The following is a 19,653-nucleotide window of genomic DNA, read 5'->3' as shown; positions in this document are numbered from 1 at the left end:
AGAACTGGGACTTTTTCAGCGCTTCCAGGAAATTGTGTACAGATCCTTACGACATGGGTCCGTGCGTCATCATGCTGCAACATGAGGTGATGACGGGAGGATGAATGGCAGTCTGATGTTTAGGCAAATCTCTACCATGAGGGGTAGTTTAATCAATAACAGGCTTAACTAAAAATAACAAGACAGAATGCAACATGGGATTTTAATGAATAGTTTGGGCAAGGCCTCATCTCAGAGGAATGCTTCTCAGAGGAATGCTTCTCAGAGGAATGCTCCTCAGAGGAATGCTTCTCAGAGGAATGCTTCTCAGAGGAATGCTTCTCAGAGGAATGCTTCTCAGAGGAATGCTCCTCAGAGGAATGCTCCTCAGAGGAATGCTCCTCATAGGAATGCTTCTCAGAGGAATGCTTCTCAGAGGAATGCTCCTCATAGGAATGCTTCTCAGAGGAATGCTTCTCAGAGGAATGCTTCTCAGAGGAATGCTTCTCAGAGGAATGCTTCTCAGAGGAATGCTCCTCATAGGAATGCTTCTCAGAGGAATGCTCCTCATAGGAATGCTTCTCAGAGGAATGCTTCTCATAGGAATGCTTCTCAGAGGAATGCTTCTCAGAGGAATGCTTCTCAGAGGAATGCTCCTCAGAGGAATGCTCCTCATAGGAATGCTTCTCAGGAATGCTTCTCAGAGGAATGCTTCTCATAGGAATGCTTCTCAGAGGAATGCTCCTCATAGGAATGCTCCTCAGAGGAATGCTCCTCAGAGGAATGCTCCTCATAGGAATGCTCCTCATAGGAATGCTCCTCATAGGTGGAAGGTCATTGGAAGACTTTTGCTGCAAAACAGCAAGTGGGAGACCTAAGGTTTGAGTAGACATATACATATTCCCCTGTATTTATGCCCATTGGTTGACAGAAAGGGAGGTGATTATTGTACGAGTGAGCCCATAGGTTAATCAGCAAGCGTGGTGGAATTGACTTGGTGTGTCTAGCTCATAGGTTAATCAGCAAGCTTGGTGGAATTGACTTGGTGTGTCTAGCTCATAGGTTAATCAGCAAGCTTGGTGGAATTGACTTGGTGTGTCTAGCTCATAGGTTAATCAGCAAGCTTGGTGGAATTGACTTGGTGTGTCTAGCTCATAGGTTAATCAGCAAGCGTGGTGGAATTGACTTGGTGTGTCATGCTCATAGGCTGAAGTTAATAGTTGAATGACATTCCCCACGCTTGACAATAGTAAAGGAGGAAGAGACGATGATGTGATGATGTAACAATGTAAACATTACCATAGTAATATCTGTTATGTGAGATAGTAGAGACGTTATGATGTAACAATGTAAACATGACCATAGTAACATCTGCTATGTGAGATAGGTGAGACGTGATGATGTAACAATGTAAACATGACCATAGTAACATCTGCTATGTGAGATAGGTGAGACGTGATGATGTAACAATGTAAACATGACCATAGTAACATCTGCTATGTGAGATAGGTGAGACGTGATGATGTAACAATGTAAACATTACCATAGTAACATCTGCTATGTGAGATAGGTGAGACGTGATGATGTAACAATGTAAACATTACCATAGTAACATCTGCTATGTGAGATAGGTGAGACGTGATGATGTAACAATGTAAACATGACCATAGTAACATCTGCTATGTGAGATAGGTGAGACGTGATGATGTAACAATGTAAACATTACCATAGTAACATCTGCTATGTGAGATAGGTGAGACGTGATGATGTAACAATGTAAACATTACCATAGTAACATCTGCTATGTGAGATAGGTGAGACGTGATGATGTAACAATGTAAACATTACCATAGTAACATCTGCTATGTGAGATAGGTGAGACGTGATGATGTAACAATGTAAACATTACCATAGTAACATCTGCTATGTGAGATAGGTGAGACGTGATGATGTAACAATGTAAACATTACCATAGTAACATCTGCTATGTGAGATAGGTGAGACGTGATGATGTAACAATGTAAACATTACCATAGTAACATCTGCTATGTGAGATAGGTGAGACGTGATGATGTAACAATGTAAACATTACCATAGTAACATCTGCTATGGGAGATAGGTGAGACGTTATGATGTAACAATGTAAACATTACCATAGTAACATCTGCTATGTGAGATAGGTGAGACGTGATGATGTAACAATGTAAACATTACCATAGTAACATCTGCTATGTGAGATAGGTGAGACGTGATGATGTAACAATGTAAACATGACCATAGTAACATCTGCTATGTGAGATAGGTGAGACGTGATGATGTAACAATGTAAACATGACCATAGTAACATCTGCTATGTGAGATAGGTGAGACGTGATGATGTAACAATGTAAACATGACCATAGTAACATCTGCTATGTGAGATAGGTGAGACGTGATGATGTAACAATGTAAACATTACCATAGTAACATCTGCTATGTGAGATAGGTGAGACGTGATGATGTAACAATGTAAACATTACCATAGTAACATCTGCTATGTGAGATAGGTGAGACGTGATGATGTAACAATGTAAACATTACCATAGTAACATCTGCTATGTGAGATAGGTGAGACGTGATGATGTAACAATGTAAACATTACCATAGTAACATCTGCTATGTGAGATAGGTGAGACGTGATGATGTAACAATGTAAACATTACCATAGTAACATCTGCTATGTGAGATAGGTGAGACGTGATGATGTAACAATGTAAACATTACCATAGTAACATCTGCTATGGGAGATAGGTGAGACGTTATGATGTAACAATGTAAACATTACCATAGTAACATCTGCTATGTGAGATAGGTGAGACGTGATGATGTAACAATGTAAACATTACCATAGTAACATCTGCTATGTGAGATAGGTGAGACGTGATGATGTAACAATGTAAACATGACCATAGTAACATCTGCTATGTGAGATAGGTGAGACGTGATGATGTAACAATGTAAACATGACCATAGTAACATCTGCTATGTGAGATAGGTGAGACGTGATGATGTAACAATGTAAACATGACCATAGTAACATCTGCTATGTGAGATAGGTGAGACGTGATGATGTAACAATGTAAACATTACCATAGTAACATCTGCTATGTGAGATAGGTGAGACGTGATGATGTAACAATGTAAACATTACCATAGTAACATCTGCTATGTGAGATAGGTGAGACGTGATGATGTAACAATGTAAACATTACCATAGTAACATCTGCTATGTGAGATAGGTGAGACGTGATGATGTAACAATGTAAACATTACCATAGTAACATCTGCTATGTGAGATAAAAAGCGATGTGAATTATATTTTATATTACTGGATGAATTTAAGTGACAAGCCATTCAGACAATCCTGATTGATCGTAAACTACATTATACTGACATTTTATTTAAAACTGTATTTTATTATTTCACCTTTATTTAACCAGGTAGGCAAGTTGAGATCAAGTTCTCATTTACAACTGCGACCTGGCCAAGATCAAGCAAAGCAGTGTGAAAACAACAGCACAGAGTTACACATGGGATAAACAAACGTACAGTCAATAACACAATAGAAAAGAAAAATAGAAAAATCTATGTACAGTGTGTGCAAATGTAGAAGAGTAGGGAGGTAAGGCAATAAATAGGCCATAGAGGTGAAATAATTACAATTTAGCATTAACACTGGAGTGATAGATGTGCAGATGATGATGTGCAAGTAGAGATACTGGGGTGCAAAAGAGCAAGAGGATAAGTAACAACATGGGGATGAGGTAGTCGGGTGTGCTATTTACAGATTGGCTGTGTACAGGTACAGTGATCGGTAAGCTGCTCTGACAGCTGATGCTTAAAGTTAGAGAGGGAGATATAAGACTCCAGCTTCAGTGATTTATGCAGTTTGTTCCAGTCATTGGCAGCAGAGAACTGGAAGGAAAGGCGGACAAAGGAGGTGTTGGCTTTGGGGATGACCAGTGCAATATACCTGCTGGAGCGCGTGCTATGGGTGGGTGTTGCTATGGTGATCAGTGAGCTGAGATAAGGCGGGGCTTTACCCAGCAAATACTTATAGATGATCATTGATATATGCAGAGAAAAGAGTCGGCCCGAGAATTGAACCCTGTGGCACCCCCATAGAGACTGCCAGGGGTCCGGACACCAGTCCGATTTGACACACTGAACTCTATCTGAGAAGTATTTAGTGAACCAGGCGAGGCAGTCATTAGAGAAGCCAAGGCTATTGAGACTGCCGATAAGAATGCGGTGATTGACAGAGTCGAAAGTCTTGGCCAGATCGATGAAAACGGCTGCACAGTACTGTCTTTTATCGATGGTGGTTATGATATGTTTACAAAACCACCTGACTGACCCCCAGTCAACTCCTAAATGCTCCCATCTATAATCATGATACTACTACGTTTACTATAGGATTAATGGAGACTAACTGTTTACCATGTTTATGTTGAAGGTAACCATGATACTGGAGTTCACTTTGATTCTGCTGCTGATGAAAAACTATCAAAGGAAGCCATGGCCACAAAAGAGTACCGGTCGACTCGGGTGCCACCGTGCATCAATGACATGCTGGTTGCATATGCAGCCATGACAGGTAACTACACACAATACCCCATAATGACATCACAATATCCCATAATGACATCACAATATCCCATAATGACATCACAATACCCCATAATGACATCACAATACCCCATAATGACATCACAATACCCCATAATGACATCACAATACCCCATAATGACAAAGTGAAAACAAGTTGATACATTTTTGCAAATGTATTAAAAATAAACAGGAAATACCTTATTTACATTGACACAAGTATTCAGACCCTTTGCTATGAGACTCGAAATTGAGCCTCAGGTGCATCCTGTTTCCATTGATCATCCTTGAGATGTTTCTACAACTTGATTGGAGTCCACCTGTGGTACATTCAATTGATTTATATATATGAAAACAAGTTGATACAAGATATAAATTAGCAAAACAATGGGGTGCAGATTGATGAGGAAAAAAAACTATTTAACAATGTTTTGAATAAGGCTGTAACACAATGTGGAAGAAGGAAAGGTAGGTTAATACAAAGGCAGTGTGTGTGTGTGTGTGTGCGTGTGTGTGTGTGTGTGTGGGTGTGTGTGTGTGTGTGTGTGTGTGTGTGTGTGTGTGTGTGTGTGGGTGTGTGTGGGTGTGTGTTTGTGTGTGTGTGTGTGTGTGTGTGTGGTGTGTGTGTGGGTGTGTGTGTGGGTGTGTGTGGGTGTGTGTGTGTGGTGTGTGTGGTGTGTGTGTGTGTGTGTGTGTGTGTGTGTGTGGGTGTGTGTGTGTGGTGTGTGTGGTGTGTGTGTGTGTGTGTGTGTGGGTGTGTGTGGTGTGTGTGGTGTGTGTGTGTGTGTGTGTGTGTGTGTGTGTGTGGTGTGTGTGTGTGTGTGTGTGTGTGTGTGTGTGTGTGTGTGTTTGTGTGTGTGTGTGTGTGTGTGTGTGTGTGTGTGTGTGTGTGTGTGTGTGTGTGTGTGTGTGTGTGTGTGTGTGTGTGTGTGGTGTGTGAACAGGTGTTGTAATAGTTCTGCAAAAGGACAGGTCATTGACAGATAATGTTCTTCTGATAGATTACGTGGGCATGATGAACAGCACCTCTGGGTCATTGACAGATAATGTTCTTCTGATAGATTACGTGGGCATGATGAACAGCACCTCTGGGTCACGTATGATTTACAACATTAGTCAAGTGTTTTCCTCACCTGGTGCAACAGAAGAACATGTCTACAACTTGTTTGTGAAGGTACAGTGTTCATTCAAAGTTATTTTTTGTTGGCACCTTTTCCTGAGTGACGTCTAACATTCGAATCATTGTTAAAGCTATAATCTGGGATTCTGTTCCATTCTTGATATGATGATGACCCATTTGATTCTAGAAGAATATAACAACAAAAAAAATACCTCAGAAATGTGTTTTTCCTTTCTTAAACTCAACATGTAAGATTTGATTCCTCCAATGTTTACAAACAACACCAAAAAACAATCTGGAACAACATTATGCAAATCAAAGACGCTTCCCCGTAAACTCAGTTCGGGAAAACCACAAACACGGCAACATATGATTTCCAGCCTGTATGTAGTGATCATACTTCAATTTGTGAACCCGCAGGCCAACGCAAAGATGGTGGCAACACCCGTAGATGTCACAGTCGATGAAGGGAAGCCGACTCAGAGAACGGAACGTCGTAAAATAATTATGACAATGGAATCCACCCTCAGGAAAACCCTTTACTTGAGAAGTTCAAATGAATCTGGTGTTAAAACTATTGAACAGAAGGGAAGGAAGTAGATTTATTTGAGCTTCCTGTTCTCAGCATTACTTGTTACATGTTATTTCCTTGCTCTATTTGTCTACAAGGTCTTCCCACTGTAATATTCCTCCATTTCTTTGGGCATTTTAAGAAATTCTTAAACCAATAGTCAAATAAATGTACAGATTCTTCAGTGGTCACCAACCTTTAATCTACCACACAGATGGTTGTTTTAAAAACACAACTTTAAAAAAAAAACTTGAGCCTTAACATGAACCAATTAAAGACAGGACTGGAGCATTGGGGTTTGTGCAGTAGGCAAGGCACAATACATTATCACTGCATATTGGCTGTGCTTGGAATTGCCCTACCAATGCTGTTCTTCACAGACCATTTTGAAGTATGATATGATAAATGTGTAGGTATATATAACGCCGCTGTTAATAACGACACGTGTTCTATGACACGTGAGACACAGCTGAGTGAGCGTGGTCATTTCTGTTTTACTGGACTGATGGCCTGCAGTCTGAGGGGAGGGAGGGAAGAGGCTGCCTCTCATCTGACTCACCGTCTCTCTACTCTCCCTCCCTCCCTTTAGAAAATGGGACACAGCTGATGGTGAAACTCAAGAGCGTTATTTCTGCCTCGTGCACCAATTCATGAGGTTACTCCTGTGACCAGAGGAAGTGAAATATTCCTCCATATTAAAAAGACGAGCCTCTAATAATAACAAGGCAAGTTTATGGGATCACTTTCCTACTCCTTCATAGCAGCTGCAGTGCTGGTTGTAGCGTCAGTGGAAGTAGGAAGAAGGTGCATTTTCTGGCTTATGAATGTGTGTTGACAGTCGTGAATAACAGCAAACATGAACTTCCTCATAAAAACAGCAGCTCTTCTTCAGTGAGTCTCTGTCTTCAGTGAGTCTCTGTCTTCAGTGAGTCTCTGTCTTCAGTGAGTCTCTGTCTTCAGTGAGTCTCTGTCTTCAGTGAGTCTCTGTCTTCAGTGAGTCTCTCTAGTCGTGGTTTTAAACGTTTTGAAATCTCACAGTGTAAACGTTGCTTTTCGAGGCTTCGGTCTATAGTCTACGGCTCGAGGAAACTGTGCAGACACAGTGATTGGTCAGCGGTAGGCCTATAGGTGCACTTGATTTGCTCTCTGGGCCTGCCGGGTAGGCGGAGTTTTACCTTCAGACACATGAAATGGTTCAAAATGGGAACACTTTGCCTTCCCTGGCGCTAAGGCTGCTGAATCAAGTGCACCTAAACGCCAACAGTGTCAAACAAAAAAAAGATATAATATAGCGCTTTATCCACAGAGTTTCTAAACCCAGAGGTGCAACATCGGGAGACTTCCGTGAACACTTGTGAAACAGATGAAACAGACCAGAACCGGGGGGGTTTGACAAGTCAATGAGAGAAGTGAAAAGTCTTTCCTTAGTTGTACGTTTTCTCCCGATCTAAAGGAACATCCTCAGATTTGAGCCAATGTCTTCAGTAGTTGAACGTGTCTTTACTAGAACCTTGTGAAAGTGGCAAACTGAAACCTTTTCATTTTTTTCGTCAAAAAACAACGTTATATCGAAAGGAGTGCTTTTGAATCGCCGGTCTGCACATGCTCAGTTCAGTGCCAGACGGCTGTTAGACCTGTTCCTATGCATGAGCTTAGCTAGCCGACGTCGCCATGACGTCGCCATGGCGTCGCAGACAAGTGCGATCGGGGATTTCTATTGGAGAAGCAGTATTAGTCTTCATACTGTCTCTGGTTTATCGGTGTTTTTTTTTTAAAGAAGTGTTTGGTGTTGCCTTGGAGACCAGTTGGTGACTTAAACTGTTAAGTTGCAACCATTTAATACATTTTTTTTGGTGAAAAATGTCATTGTTGTTATATTTGAATGTTTTCTTCTCGACACTATAGAGAAATAAAAAGCTTTCACATGATCGGTCCCCTTCTGTCTTCCTTTGTGTCTAAGACTTTTGGTTACTTCAGCAAAAGCAAATTCAATGTCATTTTAAAAGAGGACTCACCAAGAAATGGAACATATTTTCTCCATATAGTTCTGTAAGGGTGAAGTTTCATTAAGAAACAGTGAGGAACTAGCGCCAGTTGAACAGGAAGAGCAAGGCATTCAACTGTGTTCTGTAGATTTTGCATTAGGTTGTATTGGCACAATCACCCTGCACTGCACTCCTCCAACCACTAGAGGACAGCAGATCCTTCCTGCTCTCTACACCTCCCACCACTAGAGGACAGCAACAGCTCCTTCCTGCTCTCTACACCTCCCACCACTAGAGGACAGCAGCAGAGCCTTCCTGCTCTCTACACCTCCCACCACTAGAGGACAGCAGCAGATCCTTCCTGCTCTCTAAACCTCCCACCACTAGAGGACAGCAGCAGAGCCTTCCTGCTCTCTACACCTCCCACCACTAGAGGACAGCAACAGCTTCTTCCTGCTCTCTACACCTCCCACCACTAGAGGATAGCAGCAGAGCCTTCCTGCTCTCTACCCCTCCCACCACTAGAGGACAGCAGCAGATCCTTCCTGCTCTCTACACCTCCCACCACTAGAGGACAGCAGCAGAGCCTTCCTGCTCTCTACCCCTCCCACCACTAGAGGACAGCTGCAGCTCCTTCCTGCTCTCTACACCTCCCACCACTAGAGGACAGCAGCAGATCCTTCCTGCTCTCTAAACATCCCACCACTAGAGGACCACAGATCCATCCTGCTCTCTACACCTCTCACCACTAGAGGGCAGCAGCAGCTCATGTCGTACCTTTCCTGCTCTATAGAGGCTGAAGTGATCAACAATAGACAGATGGTGTGGCAGCATGGTTTGAAGTTTGACCAATTTATAACACATGTTCAGGTTTCCGACTCCACATTTGCATAGGGAGTGACGTGACTAATGTTCTGGCCCATCCAGACAAAGGATTGATTTCCCTGCGCTTGTGAAACTCAGCTGTGCAATAGCACATATGAAGAGAATCTAGGATATCCAACAATAGTAGTTTAATCTCGCTGTGATATTCTCATATCATTTAGAACATGAAAAAATACTAAATAATTTAATAGAATTAAACTAAAACCACTTTCTCTTGGTCACAGACCAATCACTGTGCTGACAGCTGACATAATGAGTCACAGACCAATCCCTGTGTTGGACAGCTGACATAATGAGTCACAGACCAATCACTGTGCTTACAGCTGACATAATGAGTCACAGACCAATCACTGTGTTGGACAGCTGACATAATGAGTCACAGACCAATCACTGTGCTGACAGCTGACATAATGAGTCACAGACCAATCACTGTGTTGGACAGCTGACATAATGAGTCACAGACCAATCACTGTGCTGACAGCTGACATAATGAGTCACAGACCAATCCCTGTGTTGGACAGCTGACATAATGAGTCACAGACCAATCACTGTGCTTACAGCTGACATAATGAGTCACAGACCAATCACTGTGTTGGACAGCTGACATAATGAGTCACAGACCAATCACTGTGCTGACAGCTGACATAATGAGTCACAGACCAATCCCTGTGTTGGACAGCTGACATAATGAGTCACAGACCAATCACTGTGCTGACAGCTGACATAATGAGTCACAGACCAATCACTGTGCTTACAGCTGACATAATGCTGACATAATGAGTCACAGACCAATCACTGTGCTTACAGCTGACATAATGAGTCACAGACCAATCACTGTGCTTACAGCTGACATAATGAGTCACAGACGAATCCCTGTGCTGACAGCTGACATAATGAGTCACAGACCAATCACTGTGTTGGACAGCTGACATAATGAGTCACAGACCAATCACTGTGCTGACAGCTGACATAATGAGTCACAGACCAATCCCTGTGTTGGACAGCTGACATAATGAGTCACAGACCAATCACTGTGCTTACAGCTGACATAATGAGTCACAGACCAATCACTGTGTTGGACAGCTGACATAATGAGTCACAGACCAATCACTGTGCTGACAGCTGACATAATGAGTCACAGACCAATCCCTGTGTTGGACAGCTGACATAATGAGTCACAGACCAATCACTGTGCTGACAGCTGACATAATGAGTCACAGACCAATCCCTGTGCTTACAGCTGACATAATGAGTCACAGACCAATCACTGTGCTGACAGCTGACATAATGAGTCACAGACCAATCCCTGTGCTGACAGCTGACATAATGAGTCACAGACCAATCACTGTGCTGACAGCTGACATAATGAGTCACAGACCAATCCCTGTGCTTACAGCTGACATAATGAGTCACAGACCAATCACTGTGCTTACAGCTGACATAATGAGTCACAGACCAATCACTGTGCTGACAGCTGACATAATGAGTCACAGACCAATCCCTGTGCTGACAGCTGACATAATGAGTCACAGACCAATCACTGTGCTGACAGCTGACATAATGAGTCACAGACCAATCCCTGTGCTTACAGCTGACATAATGAGTCACAGACCAATCACTGTGCTTACAGCTGACATAATGAGTCACAGACCAATCACTGTGCTGACAGTTGACATAATGAGTCACAGACCAATCCCTGTGCTTACAGCTGACATAATGAGTCACAGACCAATCACTGTGCTGACAGCTAAAGTTGTAATGAATCACAGACCAATCACTGTGCTGACAGCTGACATAATGAGTCACAGACCAATCACTGTGCTGACAGCTGAAGTTGTAATGAATCACAGACCAATCACTGTGCTGACAGCTGACGTTGTAATGAGTCACAGACCAATCACTGTGCTGACAGCTGACATAATGAGTGACTGGTGTCTGCTCAATGCAGGTTTAACACCTCGATTAGACGGACAGCGTCACTGCGTTGTAGTACACCAGAAGTCCATTAATTACCACGCGTCTTTAATCCCGCCCCTCAGCCCATCCCACCTATCACCATAGACCTCAGCTCTTTAATCCCGCCCCTCGGCCACTCTCAGCCCATCCCACCTATCACCACAGACCACCCCTCAACCTCTCAGCCCAACCCACCTATCACCACAGACCACCCCTCAACCTCTCAGCCCAACCCACCTATCACCACAGACCACCCCTCAACCTCTCAGGCCAACCCACCTATCACCACAGACCACCCCTCAACCTCTCAGCCCAACCCACCTATCACCACAGACCACCCCTCAACCTCTCTGCCCAACCCACCTATCACCACAGACCACCCCTCAACCTCTCAGCCCAACCCACCTATCACCACAGACCACCCCTCAACCTCTCAGCCCAACCCACCTATCACAACAGATCACCCCTCAACCTCTCAGCCCAACCCACCTATCACCACAGACCACCCCTCAACCTCTCAGCCCAACCCACCTATCACCACAGACCACCCTTCAACCTCTCAGCCCAACCCACCTATCACCACAGACCACCCCTCAACCTCTCAGCCCAACCCACCTATCACCACAGACCACCCCTCAACCTCTCAGCCCAACCCACCTATCACCACAGATCAACCCTCAACCTCTCTGCCCAACCCACCTATCACCACAGACCACCACTCAACCTCTCAGCCCAACCCACCTATCACCACAGACCACCCCTCAACCTCTCAGCCCAACCCACCTATCACCACAGACCACCCCTCAACCTCTCAGCCCAAACCACCTATCACCACAGATCACCCCTCAACCTCTCAGCCCAACCCACCTATCACCACAGACCACCCCTCAACCTCTCAGCCCAACCCACCTATCACCACAGACCACCACTCAACCTCTCAGCCCAACCCACCTATCACCACAGACCACCCCTCAACCTCTCTGCCCAACCCACCTATCACCACAGACCACCACTCAACCTCTCAGCCCAACCAACCTATCACCACAGACCACCCCTCAACCTCTCAGCCCAACCCACCTATCACCACAGACCACCCCTCAACCTCTCAGCCCAACCCACCTATCACCACAGACCACCCCTCAACCTCTCTGCCCAACCCACCTATCACCACAGACCACCACTCAACCTCTCAGCCCAACCAACCTATCACCACAGACCACCCCTCAACCTCTCAGCCCAACCCACCTATCACCACAGACCACCCCTCAACCTCTCAGCCCAACCCACCTATCGCCACAGACCACGCCTCAACCTCTCAGCCAAACCCACCTATCACCACAGACCACCCCTCAACCTCTCAGCCCAACCCACCTATCACCACAGACCACCCCTCAACCTCTCAGCCCAACCCACCTATCACCACAGACCACCACTCAACCTCTCAGCCCAACCCACCTATCACCACAGACCACCCCTCAACCTCTCTGCCCAACCCACCTATCACCACAGACCACCACTCAACCTCTCAGCCCAACCAACCTATCACCACAGACCACCCCTCAACCTCTCAGCCCAACCCACCTATCACCACAGACCACCCCTCAACCTCTCAGCCCAACCCACCTATCACCACAGACCACCCCTCAACCTCTCTGCCCAACCCACCTATCACCACAGACCACCACTCAACCTCTCAGCCCAACCAACCTATCACCACAGACCACCCCTCAACCTCTCAGCCCAACCCACCTATCACCACAGACCACCCCTCAACCTCTCAGCCCAACCCACCTATCGCCACAGACCACGCCTCAACCTCTCAGCCAAACCCACCTATCACCACAGACCACCCCTCAACCTCTCTGCCCAACCCACCTATCACCACAGACCACCCCTCAACCTCTCAGCCCAACCCACCTATCACCACAGACCACCCCTCAACCTCTCAGCCCAACCCACCTATCACCACAGACCACCCCTCAACCTCTCAGCCCAACCCACCTATCACCACAGACCACCCCTCAACCTCTCAGCCCAACCCACCTATCACCACAGACCACCCCTCAACCTCTCAGCCCAACCCACCTATCACCACAGATCACCCCTCAACCTCTCAGCCCAACCCACCTATCACCACAGACCACCCCTCAACCTCTCAGCCCAACCCACCTCTCACCACAGACCACCACTCAACCTCTCAGCCCAACCCACCTATCACCACAGACCACCCCTCAACCTCTCAGCCCAACCCACCTATCACCACAGACCACCCCTCAACCTCTCAGCCCAACCCACCTATCACCACAGACCACCCCTCAACCTCTCAGCCCAACCCACCTATCACCACAGACCACCCCTCAACCTCTCAGCCCAACCCACCTATCACCACAGACCACCCCTCAACCTCTCAGCCCAACCCACCTATCACCACAGACCACCCCTCAACCTCTCTGCCCAACCCACCTATCACCACAGACCACCCCTCAACCTCTCAGCCCAACCCACCTATCACCACAGACCACCCCTCAACCTCTCAGCCCAACCCACCTATCACCACAGATCACCCCTCAACCTCTCAGCCCAACCCACCTATCACCACAGACCACCCCTCAACCTCTCAGCCCAACCCACCTATCACCACAGACCACCACTCAACCTCTCAGCCCAACCCACCTATCACCACAGACCACCCCTCAACCTCTCTGCCCAACCCACCTATCACCACAGACCACCACTCAACCTCTCAGCCCAACCAACCTATCACCACAGACCACCCCTCAACCTCTCAGCCCAACCCACCTATCACCACAGACCACCCCTCAACCTCTCAGCCCAACCCACCTATCACCACAGACCACCCCTCAACCTCTCAGCCCAACCCACCTATCACCACAGACCACCCCTCAACCTCTCTGCCCAACCCACCTATCACCACAGACCACCCCTCAACCTCTCAGCCCAACCCACCTATCACCACAGACCACCCCTCAACCTCTCAGCCCAACCCACCTATCACCACAGACCACCACTCAACCTCTCAGCCCAACCCACCTATCACCACAGACCACCCCTCAACCTCTCAGCCCAACCCACCTATCACCACAGACCACGCCTCAACCTCTCAGCCCAACCCACCTATCACCACAGACCACCCCTCAACCTCTCTGCCCAACCCACCTATAACCACAGACCACCCCTCAACCTCTCAGCCCAACCCACCTATCACCACAGACCACCCCTCAACCTCTCAGCCCAACCCACCTATCACCACAGACCACCCCTCAACCTCTCTGCCCAACCCACCTATCACCACAGACCACCCCTCAACCTCTCAGCCCAACCCACCTATCACCACAGACCACCCCTCAACCTCTCAGCCCAACCCACCTATCACCACAGACCACCCCTCAACCTCTCTGCCCAACCCACCTATCACCACAGACCACCCCTCAACCTCTCAGCCCAACCCACCTATCACCACAGACCACCCCTCAACCTCTCTGCCCAACCCACCTATCACCACAGACCACCCCTCAACCTCTCAGCCCAACCCACCTATCACCACAGACCACGTTTGGTTTCCATACATTTTACAAACTGTTCTGTGATGTTTTAAATGAATTTGTTTACCTTTCTAATCGTATATTATCCACAGATTGTGAGCTAAAGATGAACACCTTTCCTACCAGTATTATTATATTATTTGTTGACTGACTATGTCGTTCCAGATCGCCCAACACTGCCATTGGTAACGTTCATTTGAAGTGAGTGTTGAGATGTTTTTAACCACTCCTGAACCTGTGACCAGGAACAAGCTACACGGAGGCAACGCCAGAATAAATGATTTAGTGATTCTGTCTCTTCTCATCGAAATGTACCGAGCTGAGATTGTTGAATTCCCCACATGTTTAACATTCTGTTGGAATCATTTGGAATAATCATTTAAATGGACGTTCCTGTGGGATATAATTAGAATAGTTTTCATTAGAATGGCCATAATAAACAGATACAGAGATAATGGACAGCCTTGTTCTAGTCGTCTTAACAGCTCCATACTTTCTGAGAGGTAAACATTATATACTATTTTACACCTGGGGCTATTCTCCCCCCTCTCGCTCTTCCCCCTCTCCCCCTCTCTCTATCCCTTTCTTCTCTCTACTACCCCCCTCTCTCTCGCTCTCCCCCTTTCCCCCTTCCCCCCACTATCTCACCCCTCCTCTTTCTCTTTCTCTCTCTCTCTCAAACACTCTGCAACTCTCTCTCTCTCTCTCTCTCTCTCTCTCTCTCTCTCTCTCTTTCTCTCTCTCTCTCTCTCTCTAACTTGATACAGATTAAATCAGTGTTCCTGAATGATAATCCGGTATAATCCAGCCAACAGGCCTTTGATCGACTGATAGCTGCCATGTTCAGGTTTAGATTGGGGCCATTTTTAGATCTTTGAATTCTTCTCATAATTTGTATTTAAGTTTTTCATCCATGACGTCTGTTCAGGACTTTACTGGAAGTCAAACATGAGTTGTTTTAATATGTCACTTCCTTAAAACCGTTGTACTGCACCTGTCTGTACTCATTTCTGTATTTTTTTACAAATAATGACGTTTAATGATAAAACCAAATATGATTATTCAAATCTTGTGATAAAGACTGGTTGTCACACACAGAACAGTCACTTCAATCACATCATCGGATGGATGGATAAGTATATAACAACACCATAGAGGAGGAAAGAACATTATGTAATCATTCTAGGAGTCATATGACCCGCCCCCTTCTCTCTCTACTTCCCCTCGCTCTGTCTCTCTCTCTCTCTCTCTACTTCCCCTCTCTCTGCCCCTCTCTCTCTCTGTCCCTCTCTCTCTCTACTTCCCCTCTCTCTGCCTCTCTCTCTCTCTCTCTCTCTCTACTTCCCCTCTCTCTGCCTCTCTCTCTCTATCTCTACTTCCCCTCTCTCTCTCTCTCTCTCTCTCTCTCTACTTCCCCTCTCTCTGCCCCTCTCTCTCTCTCTGTCCCTCTCTTTCTTTACTTCCCCTCTCTCTGCCCCTCTCTCTCTCTCTCTCTACTTCCCCTCGCTCTGCCCCTCTCTCTCTCTCTCTCTGCCCTCTCTCTCTCTATGTCCCTCTCTCTCTACTTCCCCTCTCTCTGCCCCTCTCTCTCTCTCTCTCTACTTCCCCTCGCTCTGCCTCTCTCTCTCTCTCTCTCTCTCTCTCTCTCTCTCTGCCTCGCTCTCTCTCTCTCTGCCTCGCTCTCTCTCTCTCTCGGCCTCGCTCTCTCTCTCTCTCTGCCTCGCTCTCTCTCTCTCTCTCTCTCTGCCTCTCTCTCTCTCTCTCTCTCTCTCTCTCTCTCTCTCTCTCTCTCTCTACTTCCCCTCTGTCTGCCTCTCTAAGGCTCTCTCTCTCAATGTCTAGCGCTCTTTCCCTCCCCCTCTCCCTCCCTCCCCCTCTCCCTCCCTCCCCCTCTCCCTCCCCCCTCTCTCTCGGGGATCGGGACAGATGGGGCGAACAGGAGGGGTGGGAGTTCTTTAATTCTGCTAACATGTGACTGCGAACTGGCACAGCTTTAAAGGCTTACGTGAGGAAACGGCTGCGTTGGTCTCTTCAACGGATCCACTGGAGCTCCTCTGTTACCGCGGAGACAAACAGACAATACGTCTCGGACTGGCTGACTGACCAACTGACTGACTGACTGACTGACTGACTGGCTGACTGACTGGCTGACTGACTGACTGACTGGCTGACTAACTGACTGACTGGCTGACTGACTAACTGACTGACTGGCTGACTGACTAACTGACTGACTGACTGACTGACTGACTGACTGACTGGCTGACTGACTGGCTGACTGACTGACTGACTGGCTGACTGACTGGCTGACTGACTGGCTGACTGACTGACTGACTGGCTGACTAACTGACTGACTGGCTGACTGACTAACTGACTGACTGACTGACTGACTGACTGGCTGACTGACTGGCTGACTGACTGACTGACTGGCTGACTAACTGACTGACTGACTGACTGACTGACTGGCTGACTGACTGGCTGGCTGACTGACTGGCTAACTGACTGACTGACTGACTGGCTGGCTGGCTGGCTGGCTGGCTGGCTGGCTGGCTGACTGGCTGACTGGCTGGCTGGCTGGCTGGCTGACGTACTCACTGACTGACTGACTGGCTGACTGGCTGGCTGACGTACTCACTGACTGACTGACTGGCTGACTGGCTGGCTGGCTGGCTGGCTGACTGAGGGACTGACTGACTGATTGACTGACTGACTGGCTGACTGGCTGGCTGACTGGCTGACTGACGGACTGACTGGCTGACTGGCTGACTGACGGACTGACTGACTGACTGATTGACTGACTGACTGGCTGGCTGACTGGCTGGCTGACTGACTGGCTAACTGACTGACTAACTGACTGACTGACTGGCTGACTGACTGACTGATTGACTGACTGGCTGGCTAACTGACTGACTGACTGACTGGCTGACTGACTGGCTGGCTGACTGGCTGACTGACTGACTGACTGACTGACTGATTGACTGACTGACTGGCTGACTGGCTGGCTGACTGGCTGGCTGACTGACTGGCTAACTGACTGACTAACTGACTGACTGACTGGCTGACTGACTGGCTGACTGACTGACTGATTGACTGACTGGCTGGCTGACTGGCTGGCTGACTGACTGGCTAACTGACTGACTAACTGGCTGACTGACTGACTGACTGACTGACTGGCTGGCTGACTGGCTGACTGGCTGACTGGCTGGCTGAGTGACTGGCTGGCTGACGTACTCACTGACTGACTGGCTGGCTGGCTGGCTGGCTGGCTGGCTGGCTGGCTGGCTGACTGGCTGACTGACTGGCTGACTGGATGACTGGCTGACTGATTGGCTGACTGGCTGGCTGGCTGACTGGCTGGCTGACGTACTCACTGACTGACTGACTGGCTAACTGGCTGGCTGGCTGACTGACTGACTGGCTGGCTGACTGGCTGACTGGCTGGCTAACTGACTGACTGACTGACTGGCTGGCTTACTGGCTGGCTGGCTGGCTGACTGGCTGACTGGCTGACTGACTGACGGACTGACTGACTGACTGACTGATTGACTGACTGGCTGACTGGCTGGCTGACTGGCTGGCTGACTGACTGGCTAACTGACTGACTGACTGGCTGACTGACTGGCTGACTGACTGACTGATTGACTGGCTGGCTGACTGGCTGGCTGACTGACTGGCTAACTGACTGACTGGCTAACTGACTGACTGACTGACTGACTGGCTGACTGACTGACTGACTGACTGGCTGGCTGACTGGCTGACTGGCTGACTGGCTGGCTGGCTGAGTGACTGGCTGGCTGACGTACTCACTGACTGACTGACTGGCTAACTGGCTGGCTGGCTGACTGACTGACTGACTGGCTGGCTGACTGACTGGCTGACTGACTGACGTACTCACTGACTGACTGACTGACTGACTGACTGACTGGCTGACTGGCTGACTGGCTGACTGACTGGCTGACTGACTGACGTACTCACTGACTGACTGACTGACTGACTGACTGACTGACTGACTAACTGGCTGACTGACTGACTGACTGACTGGCTGGCTTACTGGCTGGCTGACTGGCTAACTGGCTGACTGACTGACTGGCTGACTGGCTGGCTGACTGGCTGACTGGCTGGCTGGCTGGCTGGCTGGCTGGCTGACTGACTGGCTGACTGGCTGACTGACTGACTGGCTGACTGACGTACTCACTGACTGACTGACTGACTGACTGACTGACTGACTGACTGTATTTCTCTACCGTTTACTTTATATTGCACTAGAGTTGACCAGGGTCCGTAGGGATAGACTGGCTGACTGGCTGGCTGGCTGACTGGCTGACTGACGTACTCACTGACTGACTGACTGACTGACTGACTGACTGACTGACTGACTAACTGGCTGACTGACTGACTGACTGACTGGCTGACTGACTGGCTGACTGACGTACTCACTGACTGACTGACTGACTGACTAACTGGCTGACTGGCTGATTGACTGACTGACTGGCTGACTGACTGACTGAATGAGATGAATTTCGAAGCGCATTAAAACAACTGGCTGTGGCCATAGTTCTATAGACCAACTGATTAGTTCAGCGAGTTCGATCCTCTTTACACACAGATCAAAAAATATAAATGCAACATGTAACAAATTCAATGATTTTACTGAGTAACAGATGACAACAGGAAATCAGTCAATTTAAATACATTTCTTAGGCTCTAATCTATAATCTATCTATCTAGATTTCACATGACTGGACAGGGGTGTCCCCATGGGTGGGCTTTGGAGGGCAGAGGCCCACCCACTTAGCAGCCAGGCCCACCCCCAGGCCCACCCACAATCCCTCAGGTTAAAAAGACGGATGTGGAGGTCCTAGGCTGGCGTGGTTAAACGTGGTCTGAGGTTGTAAGGCCGGTTGGACCGCCAAATTCTTTAAAACCACATTGGAGTCAACTTATGGTATA

The 19,653-nt window shown here is 47.6% G+C and overlaps 1 protein-coding gene across 2 annotated transcripts in view; it reads left to right on the top strand.

Moving 5' to 3' along the window:
• Positions 1-8,245, top strand: part of LOC139374115 (caspase-14-like) — a 19,239-nt gene extending 10,994 nt beyond the window's left edge. The window contains exons 4-6 of one of the 2 annotated variants that reach the window (XM_071115111.1): positions 4,475-4,615; positions 5,688-5,800; positions 6,167-8,245. In XM_071115111.1, the coding sequence (XP_070971212.1) occupies positions 4,475-4,615; positions 5,688-5,800; positions 6,167-6,346 (434 nt within the window). In that variant the 3' untranslated portion in view covers positions 6,347-8,245. The remainder of the gene's footprint in view (positions 1-4,474; positions 4,616-5,687; positions 5,801-6,166) is intronic. The other variant, XM_071115110.1, reaches the window with a different exon arrangement.
• Positions 8,246-19,653: the final 11,408 nt, after the last annotated feature.

The sequence above is a fragment of the Oncorhynchus clarkii genome, chromosome 19 (genome assembly GCF_045791955.1).
Source record: "Oncorhynchus clarkii lewisi isolate Uvic-CL-2024 chromosome 19, UVic_Ocla_1.0, whole genome shotgun sequence".
Taxonomy (NCBI): domain Eukaryota; kingdom Metazoa; phylum Chordata; class Actinopteri; order Salmoniformes; family Salmonidae; genus Oncorhynchus; species Oncorhynchus clarkii.
Note: the sequence above shows the minus strand (reverse complement) of the source record. Positions and strands in the feature narration are given on the sequence as shown.